Here is a 19,329-nt window from a genome sequence, read left to right on the forward strand (position 1 = left end):
GTAAATTTCCATGATATGGTTGTGTAACAATTAACCGAAGTCCTCATATCAGGACTTGCATATATTCCAAAAGACTCTCTTAAATCCCTGGCTTTGGAACCATGGCTCAAAGTTCTGATCAAGGTTCTGATAAAGCACTGATAGAATAAGAGGGGTGTTGATAGAGGCTGGGAGACCAGTGTCCAGTGTGTGGTGATCTGTCTGCTCCTTCAACATGAGGCTCCTGGGCATCGTCTGCAGCCTGGCTCTTCTCAGCCTGTCCTCCTCCTTCACCGTAGGGCTGCTCTTTGTCTCTATGTCTGTCTCTGAGAGTGTCAGTCAGTGGCTTTCCCTTTGTGTCTGTGTTTGTTTATCATTGTCTTTCGTCAAACCCTCTCTCTGTCTGTCTCTGGTTGTGTCAGTCAGTGGCTTCCCCTTTGTTCTATGTTTGTTTATCATTGTCTTTCATCAAACTCTCTCTCTCTGTCTGTCTGTCTGTCTGTCTCTGGGTAAGTCAATCAGTGGCATTGCCCTTGTGTCTGTGTTGGTTCATCATTGTCTTTCAGCAAACCCTCTCTCTGTCTGTCTGTTTGTCTCTTTGACTGTCTTTGTCCTCACTCTCCCTTTGTTGTCCGTGTCTGCATCCATGCAAGTCCTTATATTGCTCAATTGATTTGATTATCAGTTCTTAATGAGGCAGTATGCAACAAGTTTTGCATTCATTTGCAAACATTTTTAAGCATGTTTTTTGACAACTCATATGAGTATTTTCAGATATATTTGTCATGGCATATGGACATGCGATAATTGCTTTTGTTCCACTTAGCTGGCTAGGCTATGCGTTAGGAGACAAATTTCTAGTATTCATCCAAAATTCCATACTGTGTTTTCAAGTTTTTATTAAAAAAAATGTTTCTTTCCATCACAGGCAAGGAGGCTGGACAAACAGAAATGTAAGATGAAAGAATAAATGCTTAATCTTTAATGCTGAGAAATTGTAAATATTGTGTATTGATAAATATCATGACAACGATTACATTCATTTAGTTTATACAAAAATGAATTAAGTGAAGTGATGAATACTCTGCTTTTATAAATCTGGTGCGGCTATGGTTTTAATGTTATGTCATCATGGATCACAGCTCATGCCATTGATGAAGATGGTCTTATCAGGAGAGATATCCCATTCATCAATAAAGGTATGCTGTACTATGTATGACTGTTCATCAGTTATGTTCACATACAGTATATCATCACTGTGTGCAAATTAACAAAACAACTGTGGTTAATATGTGTATGCAGTACTTCTATATGAAATCACCTTCATTAATTTACAGTACTTTGACTAGGTAAATATTGACAGAAATTCTTGTCAGAAATAACAGAAATTCTATCATTAATAAATGTTTCTCTTGTTTGGCAAAGGATTGAAAACTCCGGTTGTGCATGGGGACATTGCCCTACCTGTGAGTATACCTGCACCAAAGACACACTCAGTCATAAAGGAGAGAAAATGAAAAGCTGAGTCGGCTTAAAATTACTAATAGCAATTTGGAATGTAAAAAACTGAACTTTGCCTTTAGCTACTCATGGTGATTTTAATGATAAAATAACATCACTAGAACCGACAGTGATATTGATCAGATTTATTAATGGTTGGATGGTTACCAACTCAAAGGTCAAAGTTTTGCACTAAACTCATTCAGGGTAATAAACTATTTATATGTTTATAGTATTGAGAAAAATTCTCAAAATAATTCTCAAAATATAGACATGGGGCACCCCTCACCTACTGTACAATAAAAATAAATTCTTGTTATTTTGATGTTAAAGTCTCAACCCACAGCGTATTAGTTGGACCTTCATTCATCTGTATGTAATACATATGCAGTATGCCCCCCCCCATGTTACGGTGTAGGCAGGATGCTCACTCATGTAATGCTCTCACCCTATGCAACTGTGTAGAATGAATCTCACTGTCACACACACATCAGGAAACCTCAACACACATTTAGCTCTGTGCACGACCACAGCAGGCTTCCTTCTTTTTGACCATAATCACCAATGTGTGATGAGCGCTTTGGGAGGTTGTGTAGAGTAGGCCTAGTCTTTCTTTGCTAACTATCAAGCAAAGGTTGTGAATGACAATGTCCACTTCCACACCGTCTCATCATTTATTTTTCCCCTCATGGGCAAACATTTGTGTGCCCTCAACATTGTTTTTATGTTGTATCTATATACTGTATAATCTAAATATTTATATATGAATAATTCAGGAAGTTGTGCACTTCTGGTTGCCACTTTTTGAGAGTAGCCTGTCTCAAACTCTCACATGTTTGCTGTTTTAGCCTGGTCGCAATGCACTGATTGACAAGGCCTACAGATGGACATTCCCCATACCATACATCCTGACCGACTCCCTTGGTAAGGTTTTTTTTTTTTTTTTTTGCTAACTTTGAGTTCTTCGCTATCCCAGAAAGAATACATAACATCAGTAAGCCCAGAGCTAAGCCAAGATGGCTAAATCAGTTGACCTTCAATGCCCTTGGTGTTTCAGATCTGAATGCTAAGGGGGTGATCCATCAGGCGTTTGAAACCTACAGACTCAAGTCCTGTGTGGACTTTAAACCTCATGAAGGAGAGGCGAGCTTCATCAAATTTGAAAAGCTGGATGGGTATGTCACCGTTTATTAGTTGTGTCAAGGCCATAGTCATGATGTCAATTTGTAATGTTTTGCATGGACGTGCGCTGGTGTGCGTTCATGGATGATAGAAGGATGTGTTGTGCACCCGCCAATATGACTGTTGACAATGCGCTCTTAAAATAACATAGAAAAAACTCGCCATAGACTTCTGACCAGGTGTATAAGAGTGATTTTAGACAATGCGCTAAGCCACTCCTAAGTTGTTAATTGCCACACCCCTGGGCGCATTGTTTAAAAAATAAACGTTCAAAATAAGAAAATTTACTTTGCGCTGGGTGGAAAACGAGTTTTGTGCCATGCGCCAGGGTGCAAAATATGGCCCGTAGACATGGATGGATTAAGAATGGGCACAGATGCACAAAGGCCCCCAAGTTAAGATGTAAGATTTTTTTGTTTTAAATGACCCTTTAAATTATGACTTCTGGTGAGTTTTGTGGAAAGAGAAGAGAAGAGTGGAGAAGAAGCATCTTCATGCATGTCTTCATGAGTCTTGGGCTTAGGGGGCCCTGACTCCATTTGTCTCCAAAATGTATATTTTAAAATAAATTACAAACCTGTAGCCTATATGATTTGTATTTGTATTTTTACTGTATTTTATTGTATTTTATTGTGCTGGCGGTTAATCACACAACTTTAACATAGTTTGAAAGGGACAGGATTCAGGAATAGGCTACTAAGGCCCCTCTTCTGTCTGACTCACCTCACATTAACCCATGCATAGCCTGGTTTCTGACAGAAATTACGTTTTGTTTCAACATGTAGAAACACTACAACCTTTATTTGGTGAATGGAGATGCAAATTCCTTTCTTTGGTTATTGTCCGCTATTCAAATTAAATGTAGGCTATCATTGCCAGTGCATTATGAACGTTTTTTCCCCAAGTTGTGTGCCGTCGCCACATTTGAGTACTACGTTTTGTCTGCATGGATGTGCGATTGAGTGCGCATCTAAATGTAACCTGCAAGATGCAACAACCAGGCCTATAAACAGGTTAATTTCTGACATTATTACTAACATATGAATACATTATTTATGTTGTAAGACATGTGAAAGAAATTAATGACACATGCATGCACAAATTCATCATTTAAACTAAAAGGGCACAAAGTTTCACTTTCTCTATCATTGCAAGAAAATAGGCTACAATGTGTTGACAAGCCTATCGCACCGCAGTAGGCCTATGGTGCAGATGGAAGCTTTTGCACGCCACTAACAAAAAATGCAAAATCACCAGGACAAACCCCTCAGGGGTGTACCCTCTGGAACCACCACTAGGCTACTAATTTGTGTGTTATTTACGTTTGATTACATTTCAGATGGTGGTGCTTGTTGGTTTCCTGTAGTACAGCCTTTTTTCTTTCTTTTCTTTGTCCGTATATTGGGGGGGACAGGACATTTTGGTCATATTTGAATATCTATGATGACTACGGCCCTGGGTTGTGTGAGTGGTGAATACAAATATCTTGGTGTATTCACTTCAGTTTTTTCTAGACGGGAACACGTAGATAAATATTTTTAATTTCGGTATCTGAGGTCTTGTTTCGCCTTTTTTATGCATGATGGCAGCAACTGGATCTTCCTTTCATTTGTTTTCCCAGCTGCTGGTCGATGGTTGGAGACTTGAAGGAGGGCCAGCAGCTCTCCCTGGGCGAGGGTTGTGACTACAAAGGCACCATCATGCATGAACTCCTCCATGCCCTCGGCTTCTATCATGAACAGTCCCGCACTGACAGGAACGACTATGTCAACATCTGGTGGGATCAAGTCCTGCCCGGTGAGCTCTTATCATAACAGAAATGAGGGTGGCAAAGAATAGCAATGCCACTGATCTCATGGGCTATCGGGAAAGGGATACTAGAATTCTGGTTAGGCCATAAGAGAACCTCTGTCCACAATGCAGCTTCATTCCCGCTGAGTAGGTAAAAATTATGCTTTACCATTTAATCTGGATTTCAACATTTGCAGTGTTCTGTGTCTGTCTTTGACCTTCAAAAAGAATAATTCCCAAAAAGCATCAATATAATGTCAGTCAGTCTTTCTGTCTATCTGTGTTTCGTTCTGTCTGTCTTCCTAATGTATTTATGTACCTTTTGAACTGTATGTCCGTTCTGTCTGTCTTCCTAATGTATTTATGTACCTTTTGAACTGTATGTCCCTTACAGGTATGGAGCATAACTTTGACTATTACGTCGACACCTACATAACAGACCAGAACACACCGTATGACTATGAGTCCATCATGCATTACGGCCCCTACTCCTTCAATAAGGACCCAAATTACCCCACCATCACAGCCAAGGACCCTGAGATGACCAAGTTGCTCGGCCAGTACAATGACTTCAGTGATATGGACCTGCTGAGGCTGAATAGGATGTACAACTGTTGTAAGTGTTCAATGTTGATAGTAGGAAGTGTTTTTGATAAAGGCTTTTACCAGAGAGGGTTGAAGCAGTTAGTGATCAAGGTTCTTTGTTTTTACATTGTAATTTTGCATTTGAATTAGTAAATATTACAGTGCATTCTTCAGACCTTCATGGAGGGAGGGAGGGATGGATGGATGGATGGATGGATGGATGGATAGATAGATAGATAGATAGATAGATAGATAGATAGATAGATAGATAGATAGATAGATTGATTGATTGATTGATTGATTGATTGATTGATTGGTAGGTAGGTAGGTAGGTAGGTAGGTAGGTAGGTAGATAGATAGATAGATAGATAGATAGATAGATAGATAGATAGATAGATAGATAGATAGATAGATAGATAGATTGATTGATTGATTGATTGATTGATTGATAGGTAGATAGATAGATAGATAGATAGATAGATAGATAGATAGATAGATAGATAGATAGATAGATAGATAGATAGATAGATAGATAGATAGATAGATAGATTGATTGATTGATTGATTGATTGATTGTATTGTGTTGTGTAACTGTTAAATTCACTTGTTTGACCAAATGATTGCTTGTGGACTTGACTTGTAACTCTGCATTCCCTCCAGCTGCTCCACTGACTCTGCTGGACCAGTGTGCTTTTGAGTCCAACAGTGTGTGTGGAATGATTCAGAATGCCAAAGACAACGCAGACTGGACCCTCACACGCAGCTCTCCAGCGGAACATGACCACACTCTGGTGGGACAGTGCAACAGTGGGTACTCCCTTAAAACTGTCAAAGTAAAGAAAAGCAAAAAGAATGTGATTTAATCGCTGTTCAAGTCTGGCAGAAATTGGCCTATTTGATCTCCACTAGAAAGCACAGCAACAGTGGCGTGAATAGTGTTATGACATCACGGAATCTGAGATGTAAACAATGAGTTCTTTGCCTCTGCCTCGTCCATTAATTCTGTACATCCATGCTCATTATCCCTTACATAGCCTAACGGCATGAAATGGATCTTATAGGTTGAATGAAATGTGACTTGCATCTTGTGTTGTGTGAAACACATCATCTGTGCCATGTTGGTTTCAAGTTGCCAATAGTGAATTCTTATGTGTAATGACTGACTGGTCATACTAACAATTTGTCTTGTCAACCTTAGATGCTGGATTCTTCATGCACTTTCCCACAAACATGGGGCTTCCTGATGACTCAGCATTTTTAGAGTCCAGGATCCTGTACCCCAAAAGGAAGCTCCAATGTCTGCAGTTCTTCTACAAGATGACTGGAAGCCCGAAGGACAAACTTGTGATTTGGGCCAAGAAGGAGGACTCAAAGGGGAAGACCCTTTCCACTACAGCAGCTGCCACTTTCATCGGTGAGAAAGGGAGATTTCAGAGTTTTGAAGCTTTATTTTCTTTCTGTTTTTGTTTTCTTATTTGAATAATGCCATTTTAAATGGGTTATATTGTTTGAACGGTTGATCATATAAAATGGCAGTATAAACTGTATTACAGTGATGAAAAGAGGATGATCATAATGAATCTCACAAGGCATGGTTGCAGTATTGATATTTTCAAGTCAAATAATGAAGTCTCTCATTACTTTCCTGGTTCTCAAGGTGATGATGACCACTCCTGGAAAATTGCACACGTGCCTTTCAACATGGATGGCAAATTCCGCTATGCCTTCCAGGGTCTCCGCGGAGACCCGTCTAGCTCCCGGGGTGGCATCGTGATCGACGACATCACTTTGGCTGAGACGCGGTGCCCGAGTGGCGTTTGGCGCATCGCCAACTTCAGCCAGCACATCGCCAACATGGCCCCGGGCGAGTATCTCCAGAGCCCGCGCTTCCACAGCCCAGAGGGCTACGGCTTCGGCATCCAACTCGTCCCCAACTCGGAGGTGTACTCCGGCTGGATGGGCGCCTTCCTCCACCTCACCAGCTGGGTGAACGACGGCGTGCTTCAGTGGCCAGCGGGAAACCGACAGGTCACCATAACGGTACTGGACCAGCACCCCGACGTGACACGCCGCCAGTCCTTCTCCTACAGCTTCACCACACAACGCATGCAGCTCATACCTGGTAGGTCAACGAGTCCTGCTCTGAGATTTAGATTGACATCAGGACCAGACCGGAGTTAGCATAAGAATACAGTCAAGAATATCAAGAACTTGGTTGGTTTTCTGTCTCTTCTCTATACAGGATTGTATTGTGTTGAGTATTGATAACAACAACAACTGTTCTGTTGCTCTAATGGTTAGGTACCAATCTGAACTTCTGGGGCAAGCCTGAGTTAGTGGGGACGTACGACCCTTCCTGCGATTGCTACCGCGGCCCGACCTGGGGTTGGAACGGTTTCTTCTCCCATTATGAGCTGCAGCGGAGGAGCTACTTGAAAAATGATGATCTCATTCTCTTCATCGAGTTTGAAGGTGAGCACTGATGATGAGCAGCAGCAGCAAAAGTCACTTGATTTGGGATCGGGTCAGACGATGTTACTTTGCTCGCCATCTCTGTGGTGGTAAAATTGTCATATTTGTATTTTGTGTGTGTGTGTGTGTGTGTGTGTGTGTGTGTGTGTGTGTGTGTGTGTGTGTGTGTGTGTGTGTGTGTGTGTGTGTGTGTGTGTGTGTGTGTGTGTGTGTGTGTGTGTGTGTGTGTGTGTGTGTGTGTGTGTGTGTGTGCGCGCGCGCGCGTGTCACATGACTGAACCTTGAGCAATTGAGCCTTGAGCCTTTTTATTCTGAATTGTGGATAAAGAAGTAAAGTGTGTGTGTGTGTGTGGGATGCACTTGGATTAGTTTTTGCTCTAACAACCATGATCACATTTTGCAGATCTCACCCCTCTGGATAATCTTGTTCAGCCAAGAGCAGGCAATGTCTGAGAAGATTGAGAAGAAACTTTCACAGTAAATAATCAGTGTTTTAGGCTCTCATTACCAAATGTCTTGCACTTTTAGAAGTAAACATTCATAAATAAATAGGTGTGTAACCATGCAGTCCCACCCCAACTAAAACTCTCCCCAACTCTAGTCTTCCTGATGCAAGGAAACACTGCACCATTCTGTAGTCACATGTTAACACCAAGAGAGCTGGCACTTTTACTACACATTAGTGGATGTGTCTCGAACAATTCCCTGGATTTGTCCTTAACACTCATGTAAACAGTGTGTAAGTTAAAGCATAACCCAGTTATCCCCTCCATTACTGATTTTCTCCCAATCTCATGAAATGTAAGTTGAAATGTAATCACTGCCTCTACTTTGTTTGTATGTTACTTGCCCCCCATTGAGAATGAACTGTTGTATAAACTGCTCCCATTACTCATTAAAGTGCTATCTACTGAATGAAACATGTCATGTCTTACTTACAACCATTATCCCACACCTACACAGCATACACGTAAAACATTTTCTTATTAGTTACCTGATGGCCCTAAATGACAAAATACTGAATGAAATATTGAATGAAATTTTAGATATTAATAAAGACAACACTGGTCATTATACAAATCCTAGGCCTACTGAACTGCTATCCTTATTTTTTGGCTTGTGTGACAATTCATAGTTCACATTTATCAAGTTATAGTCCTGAGAATACCATTCGAAATATTAGTCATCTGACCCTGGTATACTGCATGGTAACGTGTTGAAGAAATCCTGCACACGGTCCCTTACGCATGCAAATACTTTATTTCACACAACGTTTCGGTCACATTTTCAACACGCATCACTGGTGACCTTTACCTTTTCCGACGCACCTGTCCCAAAAAAGAGGTGTGCAAAAGCACTTTTGAACTGAATACTGCATGATAGAGAATACATGAAATTGTATGTGGCTTCATGTGGTAGTATTTCGATCAAGTTGTTTGAAATATGATAAATTATATTCAATGAAATGTTACAGAACTATGCAGAACTCACATGCTCTAGAAATAGTTGAGAGTGACTGAAAGATATTCATATCAGCTGAATATCATAAACCTTCTCCTTGCAGTTGTCTTTACACCAGCATTGCCTTTGGTCATAATGTGTGGAATATAAAAAGTGTGAGCAATAAAACAAAGTGCTGACCCATTCGGGTCATTTGTGCTGCTATCTCTGTGAAAGCCGTCCATGAGCTGTCACACGTGTGAGCACGGAGAACTCCACTGTCTTGCCTCCCCCGATCAAAGTACCACCAGGTGCTCCGGCTTTATTGTAATGTTTACACCAGTCGAGTAATACATGTCAGAATTGCACAGGACTTAACATGGGCTCCTTGAATACAAGGTGGAAAGTCAAAATTTTAACAGCATTTCTGTTGGTTCTTAAGGTAAAGAAAATGATAATTTTCAACTAGAATTGCTTAACTTTAATTGTTACCAACCAAGTAAATATTATGTTGAATATGATTGAGATGTTATGTTGAATTATGGTTGTTCTGTTTCTGCACCCAACCAGGCTGAAGCAGTGCCGACATATTATAATGATGGTATATGTTTCTTTAATTTACTAAATTACCATAAATATATTTTGATTCCAGCAGATGTATATGTGTATGACACTGATTTACACTAAAATAACTATACAATTATTTTTAACAGGGAGCGATGTGGATGCAGGGGAGTTGAGAGAAGACATTCCCGAAATTAATTTAGGTAGGTGTTACCTAAGCCATTTATATTTGTCTATGAGCTCCTAAATGTACTTCATATTATGCTCTAATACAATATTCCTAAATCTAACTCTGTTTTCAACCTTTGCAACAGTTTTATACTTTTACATTGTTTGGTACTCTTTAATCATTGACATAAGCTGTAAATAATTGCAATATATTGTTTAACAAACAGCGAGTTTTCACATTGCAAGCTCATTGCAAGTTCATTGCACAAACATATAGCCCTTATGCAAGGCTGAAATTGCACTCACACATTCTCCTGTGCTTTGCCATTTTCATGTTCAATTAAAGCATGTGTTAATAAATCAGCATGCACAAAGTAAAGTAGTTGTTATATTGTAGAAGTAGTTTAGTACTGAAGTGTTTTTTTATATTGCAGAATCATCAAGAGATCTCTTTCAGGGAGATATTGCCGTAGATGTAAGTATTGCAGTCTAATCAAGAGAAATCTGTTATCTATTTTAAACAGTTCAGGGATGTCGACCTGTTCCATTTTCATCTCCGTTTTTGTTTCAGCCCAGAAGAAATGCCATTCTGGACGGCAACTGGAAGTTCCCTATCCCTTACATCCTGACAGATTCTTTGGGTATTTGGGATCTTTTTCTTCTCTCAACTTAATTTACTCCAGCACTGATTATGAAGTTTACTAAACATTTGTTGTACAAAACCGAATGTCTGCTGGTTTCCAGAGTTGAATGCCAAGGGTGTGATCCTGCAGGCATTTGAGATGTATCGGCTCAAGTCCTGTGTTGACTTCAAGCCTTATGAGGGCGAGAGCACTTACCTCTCTTTCACTAAGTTGGACGGGTGAGCAAACTTGCATGATCATCGTGTGGCTGTCTGTTTGCGCAATTTTTATGACCATCTTTTATCACTGCATCAAATTACAAGGTCTCTCAAGGAGAACAGATAAAAAGCAGTAATGACTGTGATGAGGGCAAGTGAACACTGGTGACAACATAATGAGGGGGATATAACAAGATCGATATGATTAGAATAGGAGGACGATCTGTTTTAAAATGTGCACTTGTTTGAGGAACAGTCACTTTATGCTGTATAGTACTAGCTTGATGTCAAAATGTTGGAATGTATAGTAGTAAATGCCGTGGATATAGTATGGCAGCACCAGGCCTTGAAAGATAATTTTTTATCAATAAGTGCCAACGTTTCCCAATGTCACTTCTTTACTGTGACAATCCGACAGCCCTGTTTTTTCTTTCCTCTTGGATGCAGGTGCTGGTCTTTTGTGGGCGACTTTGGGACAGGCCAAAATCTGTCCATCGGGGCCAGGTGTGACACCAGAGCCATCGTTGAGCATGAGCTCCTCCACGCCCTCGGCTTCTACCATGAGCAGTCGCGGTCTGACCGTGACGATTACGTCAAAATCCACTGGGACCAAATCCTGGAGGGTGAGCTGCCAGCACACAGATCCAAGTCCCTTATTAGACCTCAGGTTCTCAAGCCTGCATGCCATGCAAACCCCACAAAGTCCTTATATCTATCCCTGTTCCAAACCCATATGGTTTAAGTGTATAATGTTCATGCTTAGCAAAAAGGATTAAATCAAGACCTAATTAATTAATTTAAACTTAATCAAGACTACTGGCAACAAGATTACTAGGCCTATCGTGTACAAAACAGGGTAAAAGTAACAAACATACTGTAGGGACTGCTATCATGTTGTCAGTATCTTGGAAGCATACAGTACATACTCTCAATGTAGGGATTGATTAAAATGTGGTTGATTTGTGTTCCAATATAAATTTGTCACTTATATATATATGGGTCCACAGGGAAAGAGCACAATTTTAACAAGTATGAGGATGACTTCATCACGGACTTGAACACACCGTACGACTATGAGTCCATCATGCACTACCGGCCCCTCTCCTTCAACAAGGATCCCAACATCCCCACCATCACCACGGCGATCCCTGCTTTCAACAATGTTATTGGCCAGCGGCTAGACTTCAGTGCAGTCGACCTGGAGAGACTGAACCGCAAGTATGAATGCGGTAAGTGCTATTGAATTGGAACAAAGTCACCAGGTCTTAACAACAATTATTTCAGCACATATTATGCCAGATTATCTGCCATGTCAAGTCATGTCAAATCAAATAAAATCAGAGTACAGCGTCTAAACATTTTTTGAATATTATGGAAAAGTCCATTGCCCTGCACAGACTGAGATTAAAAGCTGCAGGTGTTTTGACATAATTGTGTGATTAGAGCTCATCTCAGGCCGACATTTCTGTATTATAAATTCTTTATTGTAATATTTTGAGATTCTGGGTTTTTCTGGGCTGTAAACCGTAACCGTATATTAGAATAATCAAGATTAAAACAAACTAAAAAAAAGGCTTGAAATATTTCTCTGTATGTGTAATGAATCTAGACTATATGAAAGTTCAACTTTTTGAAATAAATTACGGGGGAAAAAAATACTTTTCCAGGATATTCTAATTTTTTGAGATGCACCTGTAAATCAAACAACATAAATTAGCATTACCATGTTTTTACACTATTAGTAAACATGCATACTCGTTTTAGTGTCTGAGTATAGGGAATTGTTTGACATGACTTCACAACTTTACCATAACATACCAAAAGCAATAGCCAACACCAATTTTTTCTTCTGCAAAATATTGTATCCACACGTAACGTTAGTCACTTTGCCTATCGCAAAAAAAATGCTTCCGGGTGCTTTTTGGAACAAGAACGCTGGCAGATTTTTTTTCAAACTGAAAAAGTGGTCTGCATAACTTCTTTTGTCAGAAAAAAGTGCTAAGTCTGAAAACATGCGTACGTGTGCCATTCTATCCATGTATTACACTATTAGTAAACATGCGTATGTGTGTCATTCTAGACATGTATTACACTATTAGTAAACATGCGTACGTGTGCCATTCTAGCCATGTGTTACACTATTAGTAAACATGCGTACGTGTGCCATTCTAGCCATGTATTACACTGCGTACGTGTGCCATTCTAGCCATGTGTTACACTATTAGTAAACATGCGTACGTGTGCCATTCTAGCCATGTGTTACACTATTAGTAAACATGCGTACGTGTGTCATTCTAGCCATGTGTTACACTATTAGTAAACATGCGTACGTGTGTCATTCTAGCCATGTGTTACACTATTAGTAAACATGCGTACGTGTGTCATTCTAGCCATGTGTTACACTATTAGTAAACATGCGTACGTGTGTCATTCTAGCCATGTGTTACACTATTAGTAAACATGCGTACGTGTGCCATTCTAGCCATGTGTTACACTATTAGTAAACATGCGTACGTGTGCCATTCTAGCCATGTGTTACACTATTAGTAAACATGCGTACGTGTGCCATTCTAGCCATGTATTACACTATTAGTAAACATGCGTAGGTGTGCCATTCTAGCCATGTGTTACACTTAGAGATGTCCGATAATATCAGCCCACCGATTCCCACTTCCCCGATAACGAATGAGACACGCTCTTAAGAGGGTTTTCTACGATTCATCTTACGATCGTTCGTTTGATTTTTCCGACTGTTTCCCGAACATGCTCGTAGCGAACGCGCGTGCACTGCTCTTAAGATGCTCTTAAGGGGAGCTGTCCACGTTAATAGTTCTGAAATATCCTCTGATTTGACGGTGATGTCAGGTGACTGCACGTCACAGCTATAGGCCTACCATTTAAACTTCGGATCTACACATTAATTCACATCAATACGAAAATAGAAACACTTTGACATCTGCATGTAAGCATCCCAAGTAGGTTATATACCACACAGAGACATAAATAATTGTAATTATTTTAAGATTAGATTGTTGCACCATGCAATAATTTTTCGCGGTGCCACTTATGAAAACGTTTGAACATAAGAAAGAAGTCGAGTAAGAAAGAGAGGAAATGTGTAGGCTTAGATTTTGATGCAGTAGGCTACAGACTAAACCACATGTTACTTTTTCTGCTTTTTACCTCATAGGCCTAATAAAATATTCACTTAGCAAAGATAATGTCAAACTATTCTGGCAACGTCTCGTTTCATAACTTGATTGCATTTTTGTCCGCTTTTCATCACATTATTATGACCATTAAATGTAGGCTATTTTGCACGCTAAAATCTGATTCATCACAGGTAAACACAATAAAGAATGGGAACGTAAATTGGATTATGTATTCTAAGTTGTAATTCCTCTGTATGTCCTGTTGGTGACCTCAGTGAGAAGTACTGTTAAGACGCTCTTAGCCGGTAACGAGTACTCTGGAGCACTCGTAGATCTACGAGTGTTTTCACGATGCTCTTAAGCTACAATGGTTTCGGGAAACAGTCGGCAAATCTTAAAAGGGACTTTACGACGCTCTTAGGCTTAAGATGCTTTCGGGGAAGTGGGCCCTGCATTGTAGCACATAAATTCAATATCTAGTGTTTTCCCTATATGTGTGTCTATCTATTTAACCAACAGCAGAAAACAACAGAATATCCAAACGTTTTCAGTAGGCTAGCCTACCATTGTTGCAGAAATCACGTATAAGAAGGTATCCCTTGTTGCATTCAAGAATGCATCCAGTGGGGCATCACAATAACATTAAGAATGTTGTGTTAATTCCACAACAGGAGATATGTGATGTTACCTAAATTAGTTTTGAGGAAAAATAACCCACATATCGACATCGGTATCGGCTGATATCGGAATCGAAAATTGAGAGTTGGACAATATCGGCATATCGGATATCGGCAAAAAAGCCAATATCGGACATCCCTAGTTACACTATTAGTAAACATGCGTACCTGTGCCATTCTAGCTGCTCCTCTGACTCTGCTGGACCAGTGCTCCTTTGAGCAGATCAACATCTGTGGGATGATTCAGAACGAGCAGGACAACGGGGACTGGGTACAGACCCCCAGCACCACTGGCAGTAATGACCACACCCTGGGAGGCCAGTGCAGAGGTAAACAAGCACAGCAGTGCATCTATATGTTATATGTTATATACAGCAAAAGGAAAGGGGCTCATCACATACTTTGCTTTTGGAAAGGATGTCACATAACGCCAAAGGCAAAGACAATCACTGACATTTTGTCAGTGTTTTGATACTGACATTCTCTGGGGCTAGTATTTATTGTCTATGGTCTATTTGTTTATTTAATTAAATGAAACACTCATGGATAAATAAATACTCACTTTCTATTATTCCCAAATAATAGTAGAGTAATAATAGAGTATGTTATGTTGTCATTTTAACGTGTGTGATTATAGCTTAAAAATTGAGAAAGCAGGGTTTTAACCAAAAGCTCACAAATATTTGGTTTAAAAAAATGTACCTTTCCCCCCCGTTCTTCTGTAATAGATGCTGGCCTATTTATGCACTTCGACACGTCAAAGTCAACAGTAGGGAACAGTGCTCTGCTGGAGTCTCGGATCCTGTATCCCCGGAGGAGCCACCAGTGCCTGCAGTTCTTCTACAGGATGACAGGGGCTGCTGGAGACCGCCTTGTCATCTGGCTGCGGATGGACGACAGTACAGGGACCCCCCGCAAAGTGATAAAAGTGCACACCATCACAGGTAGCCATTTTGTTTTGTTGTCTTCAGAGGCACTTTTGTCAAATTATATTTATATATAGTTTATTATGTAGTTTACTGTATAGTATATGTATATACGTATATTTACTGTGTTCCAGATGTACTGATCTTTTGAAGGAGCAGTGCTTTTGAAAAAAAAAAACGTTTTGTTTCACATTCCTTCATGCCTTAGGTGATGGAAATGCTTCCTGGAAGATCGCTCATGTGCCTCTGAACACTGGGGAGAAGTTCCGTTACTTTTTCCAGGGAATGGCGGGAGTTGAGAACCAGGCTTCGAGTGGCATCTCCATCGACGACATCACTCTGTCAGAGACGGCCTGCCCCGGTGCCGTATGGCAGATCAGCGGCTTCAGCAGCATTCTCGCCTCCACGCCAGTTGGCACCGGCATCCACAGCGGCCGCTTCTACAACTCTGAGGGCTATGGGTACGGGTTCACCGTTTACCCCAAAGGCCGAGATGCAGACTCTGCTGAGTACCTTGGAGTGACCTTTCACCTTTACAGTGGTGAGAATGATGGCGTGTTGGAGTGGCCAGCCATGAACAGACAGGTCACCATCACTGCCATGGACCAAGACCCAGATGCCACGTTGCGAATGTCCAACAGCCGCAGCTTCACCACTGGTGAGTGGGTTAACTCAATGTGTGCATTTATATGGAGTTTATTTTTTTTATGGAGTAGGGCCTACTATATCTCCAATCTGCCTCAAATGCCACAATTCCTTAAAAAATGCTCATCTGTCCTAACAACACTTGTAAACATCAGATTTCATACAAATTTGTCCTAAATTTGTCCTGAGGTACACTATGCAAGATGGCCAACTAATATAACCTTTACGAAGCCAATTTGATGGTAAATGAACTTGTATTACCCATACAACACCATACAACACAGCCATAGCGAGTCGCTAACGAGAGAACCAGCCATGTACTGTAACTTCAAAAACAGCGGCCCGAAGAAATTTTCGTGAGAATTGTGAAACATTACCTTCAGTAGATATAGCTCTTTGGAGTTTTTGCCTGTTGTTAATCCTTCACCTCCACAACTAAAACATTTTCATCATGTACAGGGGGAACAAGCCATGAGAAGCAGGCTATTTACAATGGCAGAGTAAAATAGGCTATACTGTATCGCGACTCTAGAGGGAGCTGTACAGTCACCAACAATACCTGAACCTGCATAATAAACCGTTAATTTAAAATCTTTGAGTTCTCCTTACCCTACAGGATTATTTTATGATAGGTAGGTACCAACCTTTACAAGATGTAAAACTGAGATCCTGACTTGCTGTGTTAAAGGTTGCAAAAACACATCAGGGATCAGGGGTTACAACCCTGGTTTTCTGCTCAAAAAATGTCTACACTCTTAAAACGAATGTGTTGTCCCTATCTGGACACAGAAATGTGTTAAAAAACAGCAAGTTGTGTTGTGTGTCAACCATGTCAACACATCCGTTTTAAGAGTGTGGCTGCCTTTTGGTCAGTCAAAAACGCACAGAATGATCCTCATCATAACTGTTCTGTTCCCTGTTTCTGCTCTCCTTTTCTTCTGGCTATCAGTTTAGATGCACAACAGCATTAACTCCTGTGGCCCTTGGGCTGTGTCTTGGCTTGTGTCTTTGTGTTTCTTCCCTCTAGACTCCAACTACAGGTGGAACAGGCCAGTGGATGGGCACGGTACGTGGGACACAAACTGCTCCTGCTATAGGGGACCGGAGATGGGCTGGGGCACCTTCACCTCCCACCTGCAGCTGCAGAGGAGGAGCTTCCTGAAGAACGACGACCTCATCATCATGGCTGACTTTGATGGTACTTTGATTAGGAGCTACAGAAACGTTTACATGCTTTGCTCGCATGGTTCTTTGTGATTGAGAATTAAAGAATAGCAGAGGGAAATATGAAACGTCAAAGAAAAAAGACAGCATGTTTATGTTCCATGAATGTTTTCTGGCCATAAAGGATCACCTCCTAGAGCTATAGATATCAGTAAAAAGCTAAATTAAATTTACATTTAAAATGAGTAAAATTTGTACGAAAATGTGGTGTTTTTGGAGAGATGTTTTCTTCCCTGACACACTTCCTTCCTTTGTTGGTATCATGAAAAACAGCCATATCCAGTTGAGACTGACTAGACGTAACAATGACCAGACTGACAGGATCTGCATCCAAATTCACAAACATACTCTAATGTTTGCAAACAGATTTTTGTTTGCATTGAGTTTTTGGTGAACATTTGCAAAAACTCGCAGCCTGAGGAGGTAGTTTTCCCACAAACGTATGGTGGAGCTAGACGTGAGCTAGATGGGGCGTTCAAATTTAACTGATCAGGGAAAACATTTTATTTGCCACGAACGTTCGCCACTGTTGGCCGAATTTGAACGCACCTCAAGTCCTGACCTGGCAAAAGAGTCATCTGCTGTCTGTAGTAGTGTCACTCCTGTGTGTCTGCAGACCTGACCCACTTGCTGAAGACCGAGGTGCCGGTGGTGGCCTCAGCCAAGGAGGAGAGACCGCTGGACAAGAAGGAGCCACTCCCGCCCAATGAGCTCGCAGCCCAAGATGCCCGACCAAGGGAGGCCCGCGCCGTCACTCAGCCCTGCTCCCCTAACCCCTGTCTAAATGGAGGAGTGTGTGTGGAGAAACAGGGCCAGGCCACATGCAGGTCAGCACACACGCACATACACACACACACACACGCAATACAAATATGATGATTTTACCACCAGAGGGAGGTAAACACACTGACACAAACACACACCTATACCAGTCACACACCCATTGCTGTCATCATTAAATCATTATTTCATTTTATAACACCCTGTAAAATGTCTATATCAAGCTTATGCAATCATATGCAGAATATTATACTACTGTGTGGTGCTGTACTGTCCTCTACACAGCTACACATGTCATGGGTCACAATCATATGCAGAATATTATACTACTGTGTGGTGCTGTACTGTCTTCTACACAGCTACACATGTCATGGGTCACAATCATATGCAGAATATTATACTACTGTGTGGTGCTGTACTGTCTTCTACACAGCTACACATGTCATGGGTCACAATCATATGCAGAATATTATACTACTGTGTGGTGCTGTACTGTCTTCTACACAGCTACACATGTCATGGGTCACAATCATATGCAGAATATTATACTACTGTGTGGTGCTGTACTGTCTTCTACACAGCTACACATGTCATGGGTCACAATCATATGCAGAATATTATACTACTGTGTGGTGCTGTACTGTCTTCTACACAGCTACACATGTCATGGGTCACCGTCTGTGCTGGCCACACGTCAGCTTTATCCATATTACAAACATGGATTCCCATGGTCTCTTCCTTTTCTTTTTCCTGCCTTTCCCTTCCTGCTTTCTGTGTTTGTCCTCTCAACCTCTCACATTTGCATGCAGTCAGATGTACTCTGTCAGATGTACTTTGCTTTTTGTGACACTCTCTCTTTGTTTAGTTATGGAAATAACTTGGCAGCATAAATGGAAAATATGTTCCCACTCTTTCTCCCTATCTGCCCTTTCATAGGTGTGCATCTGGACGGTCCACATTCTATTCAGGTGACATGTGTGAAACTCGGCAAGTTGCAGGATCTGTTGTGGGGGTTCTGGTTGGAGGAGTAGTGGGCTCCATGGCCCTAGTTATGGCCATTCTTGCAGTTATTCGTCAGAGGACATAAAACGGAGATGCCAGACGTGTTTCTTAACTTCAGTCTATCATTCACATTGAGTCACACGTTATTTCCCAACAAATTATTTCTCACAGGCAGTAAATGTTATGACTACCAACTATGCTGTGTTGCTGTTCTTCGAAGGATACATTAAAAATTATATTTATATCTCCATAATGTTTATTGTACAATTTGTATTAATCAAAGATTTTTGTGTGAAATATTTACACATTTCTAAAATTTCCATATTTACAAAAATAATTCTGATTATATAATTCCCCTGTTTTCAGAAGTAGAATATAGAAATGGATAAACCTCTCAAAAT

At 40.8% G+C, this 19,329-nt stretch overlaps 2 protein-coding genes across 2 annotated transcripts; both read left to right on the forward strand.

Annotated features, from left to right (window-relative positions):
- Positions 1-214: 214 nt before the first annotated feature.
- On the forward strand, positions 215-7,962 carry LOC143109253 (meprin A subunit alpha-like). Its single transcript, XM_076271910.1, has 11 exons — positions 215-317; positions 1,405-1,445; positions 2,328-2,403; positions 2,537-2,654; positions 4,283-4,458; positions 4,847-5,068; positions 5,698-5,844; positions 6,236-6,451; positions 6,695-7,159; positions 7,339-7,509; positions 7,913-7,962. Exons 1-11 carry the CDS (start codon positions 215-217, stop codon positions 7,960-7,962), a joined length of 1,785 nt encoding a protein of 594 aa, XP_076128025.1.
- Positions 7,963-9,192: 1,230 nt separating this feature from the next.
- On the forward strand, positions 9,193-19,013 carry mep1a.2 (meprin A, alpha (PABA peptide hydrolase), tandem duplicate 2). Its single transcript, XM_076271911.1, has 13 exons — positions 9,193-9,250; positions 9,663-9,716; positions 10,116-10,156; positions 10,253-10,322; positions 10,426-10,543; positions 10,970-11,145; positions 11,530-11,751; positions 14,534-14,680; positions 15,080-15,295; positions 15,486-15,956; positions 16,950-17,120; positions 17,763-17,973; positions 18,863-19,013. Exons 1-13 carry the CDS (start codon positions 9,193-9,195, stop codon positions 19,011-19,013), a joined length of 2,106 nt encoding a protein of 701 aa, XP_076128026.1.
- Positions 19,014-19,329: the final 316 nt, after the last annotated feature.

Source organism: Alosa pseudoharengus, unplaced genomic scaffold, assembly GCF_046254945.1.
Source record: "Alosa pseudoharengus isolate Yale_2024_CS ecotype anadromous, Long Island Sound unplaced genomic scaffold, YU_APseudo_1.1 YU_APseudo_1.1_scf_7, whole genome shotgun sequence".
Taxonomy (NCBI): domain Eukaryota; kingdom Metazoa; phylum Chordata; class Actinopteri; order Clupeiformes; family Clupeidae; genus Alosa; species Alosa pseudoharengus.

Bases quoted from the DNA above. Each gene is read 5' to 3' on its own strand.
- LOC143109253 (XM_076271910.1), top strand. From the start codon at position 215: ATGAGGCTCCTGGGCATCGTCTGCAGCCTGGCTCTTCTCAGCCTGTCC. The intron at 318-1,404 runs GTCAGTGGCTTT...TGTTTGGCAAAG, and splicing joins GTCTGTCTCTGAGAGTGTCA to GATTGAAAACTCCGGTTGTG. The intron at 7,510-7,912 runs GTGAGCACTGAT...CACATTTTGCAG, and splicing joins TCTCTTCATCGAGTTTGAAG to ATCTCACCCCTCTGGATAAT.
- mep1a.2 (XM_076271911.1), top strand. From the start codon at position 9,193: ATGAGCTGTCACACGTGTGAGCACGGAGAACTCCACTGTCTTGCCTCC. The intron at 11,146-11,529 runs GTGAGCTGCCAG...ATGGGTCCACAG, and splicing joins CTGGGACCAAATCCTGGAGG to GGAAAGAGCACAATTTTAAC. The intron at 17,121-17,762 runs GTACTTTGATTA...GTGTGTCTGCAG, and splicing joins CATCATGGCTGACTTTGATG to ACCTGACCCACTTGCTGAAG.